Source organism: Suricata suricatta, chromosome 16 (genome assembly GCF_006229205.1).
Source record: "Suricata suricatta isolate VVHF042 chromosome 16, meerkat_22Aug2017_6uvM2_HiC, whole genome shotgun sequence".
Classification (NCBI taxonomy): domain Eukaryota; kingdom Metazoa; phylum Chordata; class Mammalia; order Carnivora; family Herpestidae; genus Suricata; species Suricata suricatta.
Window position 1 is genome coordinate 11,969,159 of NC_043715.1, and position 16,279 is coordinate 11,985,437.

Below are 16,279 nucleotides of genomic sequence, written 5' to 3' on the forward strand. Positions count from 1 at the left end.
GTGTGCTCTTCCACCCTCTGCTGGTTTGAATAAGCAGTTTCAGCCATCAGAGCCGCTGATGATGAGTTTTATTGATTCCAACATACTGTTGTAAGAGATGGACAGATACTTCTCTTGGTTCCCTATCTGGGAACAAATGACAATAGCCAAGCATCATGGGAAATTTTTTTCATCTTTCCTGCAATCACCATTTTCTTCCAAAGGCCACTAAATGTTTTAAATGGCTGAACCGTTTGTTCAGAGGCACTCACCTTTATAATAATTTCATAGAAGGTTCTGTATAAGATTGTGGATAGTGCCCAGCAGAGCCACTCAGCTGACTATTGTCATCCTCATCATCATGTGTGTGTTCCATCTTACAGACGCAAGCTGGTGAAGGCAGAGTGTATAAATGCCTCTTTAACCATAAGTTTGAAGAGTCCATGAGTGAAAAGGTAAGTGTTACTTTGAAATAAACCAGTATTCTATTCATTTCTTAAAAGTTTTCTCAAATCCTCCCAAATAATATTCTTATAAACTCATATCAGAATTTAAATGATAAAGCTTACTCTTTTCAGAGGCAAAACAGTTGGCTTTCAGTAGAGAACCAAAACATATTTTGCTTATGCCCAGAAAATGAAGGTTTGTAATATCTAGACATTGGGAAGCCAACTGAGAATTTTGGGAGTTAAAGTTGGAGAATTTTGTGTCATGGTCACATTGAAGCCAGCCCCACAGACTCAGGAAGTTTAGGCTAACCAAACCAGTGTGCTCTACAGGTAATCAGTGATTTAATTTTTTAGCGGCTGTCTCATTAAGCATTCTCATTATCATTAGTCTTCTGTCCCTGGGTAAATGCAAGGATCTTTTATAACTTAAACAAAAATTATTCTTAGTTTTGCTTTCCTGACATTTACTATCATGTGCAGCCGAAGAAATGTTTCATTTCAGTTGCTTATATAATTTACTATTGAATAATTATATTTTTAAAGCATAGAATGTAACTTACAGAATGTTCTGTCAGTTGCCACTTTGATTCTTGAGAAATTTAGGGATATTGTTGAAGAGGAAAAGAGTACATTGTCAAGTTAATGCATTAGAATTACCAAGTCTGTGTTTAGGTACTATTACAGCAACAATAAGTAATTCACTGTAGAATTCCAAGGTTTCCCCATCCATTTACCCCTGCCTCTTACCCCACTACACTTGTGTTCAATTTTAACCAAACTTAAAGGGAGACATTTTGGAAACAACTGCAGTTGTCGACCTATGCTTGGCCGTGAGCCTCTGCTTGTATGTGTGAGCAGCTGAACCACCTGAGTGGTCTTACTCTTTATTCAGTGTCGAGAAGCACTAACGACCCGCCAAAAGCTGATTGCCCAAGATTATAAAGTCAGTTATTCCTTGGCCAAATCCTGTAAGAGTGACTTGAAGAAATACCGATGTAATGTGGAAAACCTTCCACGGTCTCGGGAAGCCAGGCTCTCCTACCTTCTTATGTGTCTGGAGTCAGCTGTGCATAGAGGTAACGAATTAATTTCTTTTTCTCCTTTTTATTCCTTTTGGATTCACATTCTAAAGCCTCTTGTGCCTATAAATATTAATTTCCTTCTGTATTTGCTCTGCTGAGTGCACCTGTGCCTTGTGACTCAGGAGTCTTTCTTAAGATTTCCCATTTGGCATTTTTTAGCTCAACAAAGGGGCCTGAAGAGGCTGTAGTGGATATTTGAAGTGTAGTCTTTTCCAGAAGTTTTAACTGCATGCCAGTAGGGATTGTTCTTAGCTTTCATTGTTCCCCCAATAGTTATCTTATTAATAAGACTCCCATGGAGTGCCTGGGTGGCTCAGTCAGTTAAGCGTCCAACTTTGGCTCAGGTCTTGATCTCACAGTTTGTGGGTTTAAGCCCTGTGTCGGGCTCTGTGCTAACAGCTCAGAGCCTGGAGCCTGCTTCAGATTCTGTGCCTCCCTGTCTCTCTGCCCTACCCCGGCTTGCACTCTGTGTCTCTCTCCTTCAAAAAGAAATAAACATTAAAAAAAATGTTTTAATAAAAAAGACTTCCATTGGCACAGCATTTGCATTATTAGTTTAGTAGTATAAAATCTATATAATGTGGAATACAGTCAAGATAAACCCTAGTCTCTGAAGTCTTAAACTCATTTCATGCTGATAAAGTTCTTGCTATATCCTAAGCTTTTCAGTCTAGATAATAACATAACTGGTATATTATATTCTAGAGGAAAATGTATACTTTTATGTGTGGTGATATCTGATTGTAATGCGCGCCGTCCATGATATCATGACTTAAATCCTAACTCAGGACGACAAGTGAGCAGTGAGTGCCAGGGGGAGATGTTAGATTACCGGCGCATGCTGATGGAAGACTTTTCTTTGAGCCCCGAGATCATCCTGAGCTGTCGGGGGGAGATCGAGCACCACTGTTCTGGATTACATCGAAAAGGGCGAACTCTGCATTGTCTAATGAAAGTGGTTCGTGGGGAAAAAGGGAACCTTGGAATGAACTGCCAGCAAGCGGTAAGGAAAAATTTTCAACTACCATTTGGAATGTTCCATTTTATCAGCTGAGAAGCCTCCTCCTGAGGCTGTCCCAGCTTCGTTTATCTAGATCATTTGTGGCATCGCAGTGAACACTGGGTACTAAGAACCAGATACAGAATATTGTTCAGACATGTCTTAATAGGAACATGGAATTTGCTGCAGAACAGAAGTGTGATTTCATAAGCAATAAATGGAGCTGTATACTTAAAGAAATAGATAAAAATGCATGGTTTTTAAAGGAAAGTAACTTGCTAGATGGAATTTCTAAACTTGGAACCAAGGCAAACCAGGTTCTGGTAAATTAGAAAACATCCTGCACCAAAAGACGATTTGGATATCTCTATAGGTTTGATTGTGTTGAGGCTGAAAAAGAGCTGAAAAGAATTGTAATTTTCTAAGAGTTTTTTTTTTTTTTATTATTGATGTGCAGCACACTGTGAATTCCTGGCTTGAAGGAGCAAGAGAGCATGTCATTTTCAAAATCACACCATCTTTCTCGTTACACTAGGGCAGCTGTGTATGGAAGGGTCTTTCTTTCTCTGGCCCCAAACTCTACAGTCAGCTTTGTAAAGGACATTTGGAAAAAATTAGTGTACGTCTTGGGAAGATTCCTTCCCCCCCCCCCCTCTTTTTTTTAAGATAAAGTTATTCTTGATCTAGGATTCATGAACAGTTGAATAACTCCAGGTGAGGGGCATAATACAAAGTCAACAAAATACTGTAGATGCAGTGCATCTGTTTCATTACCATTATCCACTTTTATTACTTTTTGTTGAATAAGAGTCTTTGAACAATTCTCAGTACCAAATGCAGTGCTACCCTGTATAACTCCATACATCCCTTAAGATGCACAAAAGATACCATTTAACTTTGTATCCTCAATTAGGGAGTTGAGGCTCCTTTCTCAGTGAAACTTTAGAAAACCACAACTTAGTTGCTCTTTTGTTATTGGCATTTTTATTTAAAAAAATAGTATTACAGAAAACCAGAATTTTGCTATCTGAAACACAAAATTTCCATAGGATTTTGATGTGGAGTAAAATTTCACCTCAGCTTCTATTACTCACCCTGACCCAAAGTAGACAATAGATTGTACATCCACTGGTGGAAAAAATAGACAAACATAGCCTCTTTTCCAGAACACTGAACCCAGCTAGAAGGAAGGCTTCTGGAACCTACTGTGGTTTTAGTTGGAACAGTGTGGTTCTTCAGGAACAGTTTTTGCTGGTGACTGTCCTAGGAAACCTCTGTGACAATATGTGTGCCTGGGCCTCAGACCAAGAATGAATCAAGACATCCTCTATTTGAAGCTCATCCTCAATGCAGCGTGTAAAGGGGAGGGAGTTGGTCAGGAATAAACCTATCTCTTTACTGAGGCTGCACTTGTACCAAGGTGCACAAAAAAAAAAAAAGAAAGAAAGAAAGAAAAGAAATTGGTTTAATTTTATAGCGTCTACCTTCAGGGCTTTTTGAAATTTAGCTTGTTAAGGGGCACCTGGATGGCTCAGTCGGTTAAGCATCCTACTTCAGCTCAGGTCATGATCTCATGGTTCATGGGTTCAAACCCTGCATTGGGCTCTGTGTTGATAGCTCAGAGCCTAGAGCCTGCTTCAGATTCTCTGTTTCCCTCTGTTTCTCTCTCTGCCCCCCTTTCCACCACTTGTGCTCTGTCTCGCTGACTCAAAAATAAACAAACATTTAAAAAAATTTTTTTAAGAAATTTAGCTTGTTAAAAAGAACTAGTGGCTCAACTTGGAAGGTAAATAAGGACCTCCTGTCTCATCCTTTTTTGTCTAGAAGTGCGTTCTAAGCCTAGAGGTTAGTCTCAAATAGGGATATATGTGGTTTTGCCCACATTTGGCATAGCCAGGCAGGAAGAAGACACTTTATTCTGGCTATTATGGACCTATGGTTTTTAGTCTTTGCTCACAAATATTGAAGGTGTAGATGGTCCAGAGGGAGATTATTTTCCTTTCTCTCCTATGATATTATCCATCTCCATCAGGTGGATGTTTTGAAATAATTTATTTTGAGTGGGTATCTTTCTGTTTTTTGTTTTGTTTTGTTTTTTCCAAAGTTCTGGGACACCTGGATGGCTCAGTCAGTTAAGCACCCCACTCTTGATTTTGGCTCAGGTCATGATCTCACTGTTCATGAGATTGAGGACCACATCAGGTTCTGCACTGATAGGAGGGAGCTTGCTCGAGATGCCTTCTCTCCCTCTTTCTCTCTGCCCTTCTGCACATGCTCTCTCTCTCTAAAAAAATAAATCAACATAAAAAAAAAATTTGTTTCCTTGATACCGTAAACTTTGATGCCTGTCTGTGTGTTGGCCACTAATTTTCCCCATTTGCTGCTTGAAGATGCTTTGACCCTGTGATCTCTACACAAAGAGTAACCTGAAACATGTACTGAATTGTTATCTTACTGAGTATATACTTTTCCAATGTATATGGTGATTATGCACCATAACCATGAACTTGTTATATTGTCTTCAGTTACGGCTGAGCAAGTCTGGGCCCAGTCTTGCCCTGGCCAATGATGATTGTGCAGTCTATTCCCTGGACAAATCATTTTTCAGGGGCATTTCCCCAAGTTTCTCCTAAGCATTCAGGGGCTGGAATAGATCTACAATTATGTAGCAATTTATGTTCTTAGTGTTTATTTCCCACACTGCTGTCCCTGGATTCCAGAGTGGCAATGATCCCTTGAGCCGTTAGCTCCCTAGAGTCTGTAGGGCAGTCATTGTCTCCTTCAGGAGCTGCAGTCTGATGCGTTCATTTTGAATTCTCAAAGTTTGCCTGCCATTTGTGGGTATTTAACTGATATAGTTCCTGCAGAGATTTCCAGATCCCCATGATACTTAAAACTTCCCTCAGAAAAAGATGTAAATATATTGGTCTTTGTCAGCAAACATTACTAGAATTGATGATAATCTTCCTATCAGCTAACCATAGCAGCTAACCACAGCATTTTGTAGCTTCTTCAAATTGCCACCAAGAATTGGTATAAATAACTTCTGTCCCAGAATATTGGAAATCTTTTCTTTTCTTTTTTTAAAATACTTTTTCAGATATTTATTTTTGAGAGAAAGACAGCACAAACGGGAGGAGCAGAGAGAAAGGGAGACAGAAGATCCATAGTGGGCTCCTCAATGACAGCAGAGAGCCTGAGGCAGGGCTTGACCTCACGAACCGGAAGGTCATGGCCTGAGCCAGTCAGATGCTCAACCACTAAGCCACCCAGGCCCCCAGAAATGTTTTCTATTTCTCTCATTTTGATTGCTGACTTTTAGGATAGACAGAATTGGGATTTTCTTTCTTCATTTCCTGTTGACCTGTGTTCTCTGTTCAATGTGTGATAGGGTCAGTGCTTAAGTATGAGCCCCTGTGGGACTGTAGGTCACATGTATGAGAATCAGAGAAGGCTCTCCTCCAGAGGCTAAATCTGACACAAAAAGGACTCCAGTGCTTTAACTTGGAAAATAAGGAACCCAAACCAGAAGGATCATAGTTTTAAATTTTGCTTTCTGTTATTTAAGATTTCCACCCCAAAATACCATCTGCTATCCATCTGTATTAATAATGATCTCTTAAATATGTAAAATGGTTTGCAGTTTATACAACCTTCTCCTGTATATGACTCTTTCTTGTAATGCCTCTTCAGTTCAAGAAACTGCAGCTGGAGGTTAATCATGCCCATGTTCTCAAAGCTCATGTCTGGCAGAGCCAGAGATACTAATAGAACTCAGGTCTTCTGGTCCCTAATTTAGAGCTTTTTCCTCTGCCCCAACTGCTTTCCCTCAAAGACCGAAAAAGAGAATTAAAGGCTCATCTTCCCATGCTCTCACTTTATTCCATGACAAAAGATGTACCAGGCAAAAATAAATGTTAAGGAAAATACTCTCATTTTCAGCTGCATAATGACAAGTATTTTCTGGATACATATAATGAGCAAGCTTTGCTTTACCTCTTGTTTGTGTAGAAGATAATTGAGGAAATATGGGAATTATAAGTATTGCATTCTTGGGGTTTTTTAATTGATATATCTTAGAAGTTAAATGAAATCTCACATTTGTTCTTAATAACATGGAACATGCTTGTTTTAATGCCAGTGTATTGGCAGCAAAATCCAAATTCTAGATTCTTATGGCCAAATTAGGTCGCTGACTGGAAATGTCTTCTCTTTACCTTTGTCCACTCAGTACTAGCTTGGCCGTGATTTTCAGATTTAGTGATCTGATTAACAAATAGGCAGATATGAAGGAAAAGGCAGCCTTTATATTGTAAAGACCTTTTGTTTGGCAGAGATGGTTCAGACAGGTAGACAAGCAATCCCCACAGTGGGTAAAACAGAAAAACTTACGTTCAGTATAGAGAAGCTACTTGGAACGTATTTGGCAGGAGCTCTTAAGCTTGGCCAGTGACAGTGGTTAATTGCTAATTGTTAAACTTAATACGAGTAGGTTGAGATATACCAGACCGAGTAACTGTTTAGAGAGATGACATTGCTCTTCCTTGATGTGTAAGTGATGTTCCTCTTTCTTAATTTTTTTTAATCCAGCTGCAAACACTGATTCAGGAGACTGACCCTGGCGCAGATTACCGCATTGACAGAGCTCTCAATGAAGCTTGTGAGTCTGTTATACAGACGGCCTGCAAGCACATAAGATCGGGAGACCCAATGTAGGTTATCTTATTTGTGGTATTTATGCATATTGTATTTTATTTGGCGGTGTAGCATTGGGAACATTCCCTCTAAACAGAAACACATGCCAACTTTTGATAGAACTAGTATTGAAATTGAGCCCTTGGCCCTGCCTTGTCCATCATGTAAAGATACCTAGACCTGTTGTTGTGCTGATGTTCATTGACTGTGACTGACCATGTAGGGGCCTGTACATTAGGTTGCTGAATAATTCTATTTAATGGTCAAATGAAAACAAGAGAGAGAAACATTCAGGGTAAAGTGACACATTACATTGTCTCTGTATTTTTATCCTATTTGTATATTGACTCATTGTATCCACTGACTACTTGATAATTATTAGAAATTAATTATAATTGAAATAAAAAAACTGCTGTTGTTGGAGGAGCTAATCATGGACAAAATGAACTCTGTAGCTGTACCCAAGATTTAGGAAAGCTATAAAATGCTAAAGTACTTGGATGTCATGCAGTAGTTTTACTCCATATAATGCACAGATCGCTTTTAAAATTAGGTTGCAAATAAAGAATAGGCTTCCCATTCTGCAGAAATCTTCATAGCCTACAGCGGGCAGTAATCAACAGTAAAATGAATGCAGTCCATGTTTGTCGTTATTCTGCTATGCATACACTCCTGCTGTTCGTGCTATAGCAGGGGATTAAAAAAAGGTATTCTTCTTTAAAGGTTTTTCGGATTTGGAGGAGATAGACAAACAGAGTGAAGACTATTTACCAATATAAAAATCACTGCATCAAGCATGAGGGGTCTGGGGAGATGGAGGGAAGGAGAGAACCACTTCAGCTAAAAACCATTTGAAGATACTATCAATTAAATGGAATGTGTGGACCTTTTCTGGGTCCTGGTTTGAATGAACATATAAAAAGGCATAGGATAATTAGAAAAAATTTTTGGAAACTAACAGGATATTACATGACATTAAGGATTTTAAAAATTAATTTCTTTTGGTGGGTTACGGTATTATGTTCTCATAGAGAAACATGCTCAAGTATTTATGAACAAAATGATACGGTATCTGGGATTTGCTTTAAAATACCAGCAAGGGGGTGGGTGTAGAATTGAAATAAACGTGGCCATACATTGATAAAACAATGGAGAGAAAAGGTGGCTATTGTATGATTCTTTACTTTCTTGTGTGTTGGAGAATTTTCATAATAAATAGTTAAAAATAAAGCAGCTGCACATAGATCTTATGTAAGCTGAGTCCTAAGTGCTAAGTGGCCCTGAAGTTAGAAGGCATAATCATTGTCAGACTGATTTAATTTAAATTATTCTCAGAAAAGTAAATCCCTGATTGCCCTCAAAAATAGCTCAATGGCTTTTTCTACAGAAATCCCGAAATACTGATGTGAGAGTTCCAAACCTGTTGTTACAATTTTATCCCTGTTTTATGCGCAGGATCCTCTCTTGCCTGATGGAGCACTTATACACAGAGAAAATGGTGGAAGATTGTGAGCACCGTCTCTTAGAGCTGCAGTATTTCATCTCCCGAGATTGGAAGTGAGTATTTTGAAGCCAGAGTCAAGTGTAAGCCTCAGCCTGTTCTCCTGTGTATTATTTGAAATAACCAGTAGGAATATGTTTTTGTTAACTTCTGGGGTAGGTGACACACTCCAGTCCCCTGAGAAACCTTTCTTGCTTTCAGAATAGTATCTCACAGCTGAGGCGGCCCCTGCAGGTCTGTCCCTGTGTGTCCCCATTCGCTACTACTATGGAAGTCAGAGTCCAATATTTCTGAAAGCACAAACATGTGTCCTGAAAGGACTTGGGCACCTGTGGGGCAGCAGAAGCATCTTTATATATGTTTCTAAGAAGATAATAGTGCGTTTTGATTTTTATTGATTTGCACTGGATATGGGAATTTGCTTTTATTTCTTTAAGTATTCAAAGTTATTGACTTTTCTATCTTAAGAGGCTCTTGTCAATAAGTGACAACTTGATTCTCTCTCTTCTCATCCTCTTAGCCAAGAAAGGAGGGGTAGGAGACAAAATAAGAGAAGGATCTGTGTTGCAGTCAGAATTACCGTAAGGTACTGGCTTCAGTGCCCTCCTCTTTTTATGTCTCACTTTCCCTTCCACCTCCAGAGCAGCCAGTACCCGACTGCTTGGGAAGCTGGCTGTTGCTGCCGCACCCTGGCTCAGCTCCTTCCTGACTCCCTTAGCTCAGACACTGGAGCTGGGTCATTAACTTTTTCTGGTGATTGAATACATCACCCACATACTTTATTGGAAAGTGATTATTCAGAAGATTTGATTATTTTTATTTCTCTTCCCTCAGACTAGCTCTGGAAAGGACTACAGAAAAGTATATGGGAATTTTCTCTGTACTTTTCTGTCCACCTAAACCTGAGTTTAGACTTAGAGTCTAAGCTTTATTTACTGAGTTTACTACCTTAATCAAAATTCTCTTTTTTCCTCTTCTATAACTCCTTCACCCATGATCAAAAAATGCTTCACAGGCCTAAAAGCTACTCATTAAGTATCAGCTTTTCTCTTCCCATTCACTAGCTCTCCCCCAAAGTTGACATTATGCTGTGGACAGAATTAAGCATACATTGGTCTAATTTGGAGAAGCAGCAGGCTCATTGCCCTAATCCATTGTCTCCAGAGTCAAAGTTAAATGTCAAGTTTTTTTAAGTTGATAAGCATATTCAGACAAACTAAAAATATAACTGCCTTAGCTTGCATGGGACAAAGAAGAGTAACAGTTTTACTGGAAAGGAAGTCGAGGGCAGGATTCTGTTAAGGCATCTTGCCATTTCCTGATCTTACTGAATCTAGTATATCAGATAGGATTGAATTTCATTCGCACTGAGACAAAAAGTCTTGAGTGATAAGTTGTGAATTGCCTGATTATAGCTACAGCCCTTATTTCCTCATTTCAGCCTCGGCATGTTAGTGCTGGGTCTGCTGTTGTAATGTTGTGCATCTTACATAGCTGTCTTGGCCTCTTTGAGGTGGAACTCAAATCTCCTGTACCAGGGCAGCAGACTTGTACAGAATGACCACTGCGTGTTCCTGAAGAACAAAATTCAGGACTATCTTTTAACCTTATAGGCTGGACCCTGTCTTATACCGCAAGTGCCAGGGAGATGCATCTCGTCTTTGCCACACCCACGGTTGGAATGAAACCAGTGAACTTATGCCTCCGGGAGCTGTATTCTCCTGCTTATACAGACATGCCTACCGCACTGAGGAACAGGGCAGGAGGGTATGACTTCATTTCTTCCTATCAACCATTTGTTTTGTAATTAGTTTGTTGTATTGCTCTGACTTCTGTCACTGCAGGAAATTTTATTTATTAGTATATCTGGCAGGAAGGGTTTGCTACATTACTAGAAACTTCCTTCATTCAGTGACTGTACATAGAGTTGCTTCACCAGCTTCTTTCCATCTGGTTTTACCTTTTCAACAAAGTAAGTCAGGGGACATTTCCAGTTTTTTCTTTAAATTACCAAAATCTAAATGACCCTAACTTTATTTATCTTTAAAGTTCCATTAGAAGCTCTTAACCAGGATAGAGATGGTTTTTAGGCTTGTTGTGAGTTTAGGTAAATTTGAACTTAGTGTTCCTGACCCAAATGTGTGTCTTTTCCTGAACTGGAGCCCACATTCTACTCTGCATTCATAGAGTAGTAACAGGTTAGTTTCACTAAACAAAAAACTCTAACCTAACCTGAACAATTCCAGGTCACTTTTTATCAGAGTATTTTGGGAAAAGGATGTTGTTTCATTAGTGTATTAGAAAGTGTTGAATATATAATCTCATTCCTAAAGATAGAGGCTTTTAGAAAAGCCTCCTAGAAAATTTAATCCTTATTCTGGAAGAGATTTGGGGTATAAAATTTGTATAAATAACTGTAACGTTATTTGTTAGTTTCCTGGCAAGAGATTTCCTTTACTAGTGCCTTTTTGTTTTGGTTCTGGTACTTTTTTTTTTAATGTTTATTTTTGAGCAAGAGAGAGCAAGTGTGAGCGGGGGAGGGGCATAGAACCAGAGGGACAGGATTCTAAGCAGGCTCTGCACTGACAGCATCAAGACCGATGTGGGGCTCAGACTCATAAACCATGAGATCCTGACCCAAGCTGAAGTTGGACGCAACACTGACCAGGCAACCCTGGCTGTGGTCCTTTTAAAGTATTTTGCTTGTTCTTCTCATACAGCTTTCGCGAGAGTGCCGAGCAGAAGTCCAGAGGATCCTACACCAGCGTGCCATGGATGTTAAGCTGGATCCTGGCCTCCAGGATAAATGCTTGATTGATCTGGGAAAATGGTGCAGTGAAAAAACAGAGACTGGACAGGTAGCTCACATAGGCACCTATTTCTCTTATAGTAATAACAATAATGATATTCATGATTAGCATTGTATACAGAGTACAGACACCATAAAATATAATCTTTATTTTTGTTATATTATTCAATGTCCTCTTCATAAGAAATCCTAAGGAAATTTTTCTCTTTGGTCTCTATCTAAGGAATAGTAATACTTTTCCTAAGCAGTTGATTTGGTTTTTTTGTTGTTTTTTTTTTAGTTGATTTGTTTTTATATTATAATTACTGTATTTTGTAATTAATCATTTTCTCTCTTCATGTTGCCTCTTAAAAAGCCTGGAGCCAAAGATATGGTCTGCCCCTAGCAAGTATTTGAGATTTTGTGGTAGGCTTTTGTGTGCCAATCTTGCTGCTAGCTCCATCCCCCTTTCTTTACCATATTTTCTTTTTCTTCCTATTTTTTAATCTATTCTAAATTTCTTTTATATTGCCTTTTTTTGTCTTCTCGCTTTTATAAGGTACATTAAGTCCTTTTGAGGGAAGGCAGTGTATAAATATAAACAATTCAAAATACTGACATACATGAATAGTGTACATGACCTCCAGGAGTCCTGTAAGATTTGTGGGAATGGGAATTATTTTTTCCATTTAGTAACTGACAGAATTGAGACTCAGAGAAGTGAAGTGTATTGACTTCCTTTCCTAATACTCAGGTGTAATCCTAGCCAGACATCCGGTCCACCATGTCACAACCTCTCCATACAGGAAAGCATGGAAAAGAAGCAGCCCCCAGAATTGCATGCTATGAATAGTTCCTAGAGATTTTGTGCCTGGTTTAAAGAAATAGAAAAGCTACATTACTGCATTCTAGCAAATTAAGTTAGAAGGTAGCATGTCCTAGACAGGGTAACCAAGTGGTGAGGAATAAGTACTTGTTTAAAGCTCCAGTAGTAACTAGAACAAAGTGTGAACTCAGGTTTCCAGGTTCCATTTTTACTACTCCAGAACACTCTCTGGGATTAAACTGTTAAAAACTCACCCGTGCAGGAATTGGTTATGTTTAAGAAGCAACATGGCTCACCATTCAGATCTGCTGGCCCTGGGAATACCATTTTCAGCAGGCTACCTCCTAGGCCTGCTGCAGCTTTGTCAAATTTGTTGTTAGAAAATGCCTGCACTTCAGTTTTCTGCTGCCTCTGCCTAATGAAACAAAAGATACGGTCTCATGGAATCCCAGAAGCGGTTTCCTTCCATACCCCCTTTGAAATAAGCGGGAAAGCTATGCTGTGTGGCAGTCCATTGCTGTGAAGCTTGGCTGAGGAAAGGATTCTATGACTGGGATTTTTCCCTTAGCCATTTACCTTACTTCAAAAGTTTTATGCATTTTCCTTTAAGGATTTTTCTCCCTTTCTAGCTGTTGTATAATTCCTGCACCCCTGCTCATCCCTCCCTACTCTAATTCCAGAACATAGACTCTTGCAGAATAGTAAGTTAAACTTGATCCTTTAATAGAGCCATTTGCTGAGACATAGCTGTTGATATGCTTTGGGAAAGTGAGCTTCTGTTCTACTTAAAACTTCTACATTTCTAAAGGGAATAGTCATGGAATGATACCACAGGGTCACTCCAGGTCAGTTTCCAAAGCCCAGACAAGTTAGTGTTTAGATGTCCAAACCCTAATGTGCTCACTTGCTTTGCAGTTTCCCTCAGGATCTTTCCATGTGGGCCAGGGTTAGAATCCCAGATTTGATTTGTAAGAGCTATAAGTTCTAGGCTATGTTTTGGATTCTGGGTCCCAGCCTACTCTGCTCATGAAGAGTATTAAAATATTCCATGTCTTCCATTGTAGATCTGTTGTTCATTTAATATCGGTATGCAGATTTAAAATGGGAGCAAAGATGATCAAAACATAGGTTAAAGTTGAATGACAGGCTGTTGATAGAGTGGAATAAAGGGCTGATAAAATTTTTAGGCTCTGAGGACATCTAAACATTGATTCTTATTGGATTTATCGATTGGGCCTTCTGGAGGATTTGCATGGTTATTGTAGCCCCTTGTGATCCTCTTAACCACCCTTTTGCATCAAGTACTTATCTTTCAACAATCCCAATGTGGGGACTCAAATAAACCTTTAGTGTTCAGTTCAGTGAAATAGTTCTTAAAAGATAAGGACCACTGAAAAGGAAGTAGACTCTGTTCTCTCAGCTTCCCTTGTTCGTTTGTATAATTTGACACATGCCTAGGGATTGCATTCTTCCTTGCAGGAGCTAGAGTGCCTCCAGGACCACCTTGACGACCTGGCAGTGGAGTGCAGAGATATAGTCGGCAACCTCACCGAGTTAGAGTCTGAGGTAAGCGGCTTGCAGCTTGTAGACTGCGGCGGCGGGGGGGTGGGGGTCCCCCGTCAGCAACTCGTCCTCTTGTCTCGGGCTTGCTGTTTTCTCGCCCCAAGAGGGTCACTTCTCTCCGCTGGCTTTACAAAGAAAGCTTCCTAAACCCCTCTCTTCATCGCCCCGGGGAAACACTCTGTACATTTAGCCCTTTGGTTTTCTTCATAAGTTAGAAAAGACCAGTCTTTTCCTGGTCTTTAAGAAAAGCTGGCAACTGTGCTTCAGATCTCAGTCAGGTGCAAGACCAGTCCGAGCATTCCTGTTCTCTTATCGTAGCTCTTTCAATGAGCTCATCTGGTAATGTTTGTGTCATCAGTAAGAAAATAAAAGGCTGGCACTTCCACTTAAATGTGAAAGATTGAATACACGTGTTTATCTGTTTCATCCTATAACTCACTAAAATATTAAAAAAGAAATTAGAAAGTCTCATAAGCAAGACATATTATTTAGAAATACAGACCACATTACTGGGGAAGGAGCAGGTAAAAATGTTAAAATTGTCTTGTGAGGCAGAAATCAGGGAAATGGCAAGTTATTATTTTTTTTTATCATAAGCCTTTTAGAACTGTTTGAATTGTCAAAAGTGGCAGTACGTACAATTACATTGCTCAGCTAGTCTTTTTTCTTCTGCTTTCTATCTTTCAAAAGTTTGTTGCTTTCTTTCATCTTCTGTCATCTCCCTTCTCCGATTCTCATTGTCCTTGTGGGCTTATGAGGACATTCTGGGGTGTGTCACTCTTTAAAGGAAGATAGTATTTCGGCAGCTAGTGCCGCACAGAGGTTGCTGTCTGCTTGAAGGCATTTGTGGATGTTCCCTAGAGGCAGTGGTTTGTCGTCTGTTTTAGGAGCTTATAAACTAAAGACAGATGTCAGTAACTCGCATTTTCATTTTGAACTGCTTAGCCGTTTGGAAAAACTCCAAAGGCCAAACTCTAGTATTACTGTTAAATGTTTTTTCTCTGCACTCTTCTTAATTCTGCCTTCTCTTTTGCTCAGGCCCAAGGGGTATCTGCCTCTAGAAGAACTTGCCTTTCAGAATATAATGAAGGAGCAGTTCTCTCTGTGCTGGGGCCATCTAACCTAAAGACTAGACTAGCTTCCAAATGGACATCTTAGATTATTTGCGCATGAGTTGCTACTGAGTCAGAAACACAAACCTGGCTTTATTTTTTTTAATGTTTTATTTATTTTTGAGAATGAGAGAGAGAGACAGAGTATGAGCCGGGGAGGGACAGAGAGAGGGAAACACAGAATCTGAAGACAGGCTCCAGGCTCTGAGCTGTCAGCACAGAGCCCAGTGTGAACCATGAGATCATGACCTGAGCCGAAGTCAGAACCTTAACTGACTGAGCCACCCAGGTGCCCCTCTACTACTGGCTCTTCCTAAAGCAGAATTATTAATATGTTTAATCTCTTCCAGGATATTCAAATAGAAGCCTTGCTGATGAGAGCCTGTGAGCCCATAATTCAGAACTTTTGCCATGTAAGTAATGTCTGGAGAAATGGATTCGAAACAAAACCAAATTCATTGGGACTTTGTGCATTTCACTAACCTCTGTCTTCAGCACACATTCCTCCTGAGTGATCATCAGATTGACAAGTTAAAGTTCAAAATATGGAAACAAAATTAAGAGAGGGGTGCCATCATCCTGGGAAACCTTATTTGATTATCCTTGGTAGGTGACCCTGGTATATGCTTAGCGGCAGTTGTGGAGCTGCCCTTCACAGGGGACGGGGAGGCCCTCCTGAGCATCGCTGTTCTGCCACCAATACATCCGCCTGGGGTTGGTTGGCATTAATAGTAGCTGCAGCTCCCAGCTGTCTCCTTGTAAATTAAATGAATTCTGTTATGTTATTACTTTATTCACTTGCTGAACTAGCTAAATTGTAGGAGTGAAACCATAAGAATCACAACCAGGAGGCAGTGTTGGGTGTGACGCTGAAAGCCAGCTGCTGGCGTCATGTAGGGGAAGGAGTGAAAGCCTCACACAGTACATGTTCTTGTTGGAGCTTCGTGCAGGGCAGCTTGCTGTGCACACACTGAATGTTTATCCCTTGTAATTTCTCAGGCTTATTTTGATATAATTTATGAAGTATCTTGTTAGTGAAGGCGCTACAATCAGTCTTGTTTTCCATTTTTTTATGAACTAGGGTGCACAATTTGTTCATTAATTGTTAGAAATGAAATGTAAGTGTGCATTGCCTTCCCTAGGATGTGGCAGATAACCAGATAGACTCTGGGGACCTGATGGAGTGTCTGGTTCAGAACAAACACCAGAAGGATATGAATGAGAAGTGTGCCATTGGAGTTACCCACTTCCAGCTGGTGAGTAACACTAGGCAAACCCTGACTG

General features: G+C 39.8%; 1 protein-coding gene across 1 annotated transcript in view; it reads left to right on the forward strand.

The window, feature by feature from the left end:
* GLG1 (golgi glycoprotein 1) overlaps positions 1-16,279 on the forward strand; it is a 150,722-nt gene that overhangs the window by 114,670 nt on the left and 19,773 nt on the right. Inside the window, exons 6-15 of the mRNA XM_029926345.1 lie at positions 363-434; positions 1,321-1,504; positions 2,299-2,513; positions 7,101-7,222; positions 8,661-8,762; positions 10,320-10,473; positions 11,427-11,564; positions 13,800-13,886; positions 15,346-15,408; positions 16,138-16,251. Of these exons, the coding sequence (XP_029782205.1) occupies positions 363-434; positions 1,321-1,504; positions 2,299-2,513; positions 7,101-7,222; positions 8,661-8,762; positions 10,320-10,473; positions 11,427-11,564; positions 13,800-13,886; positions 15,346-15,408; positions 16,138-16,251 (1,251 nt within the window). The remainder of the gene's footprint in view (positions 1-362; positions 435-1,320; positions 1,505-2,298; positions 2,514-7,100; positions 7,223-8,660; positions 8,763-10,319; positions 10,474-11,426; positions 11,565-13,799; positions 13,887-15,345; positions 15,409-16,137; positions 16,252-16,279) is intronic.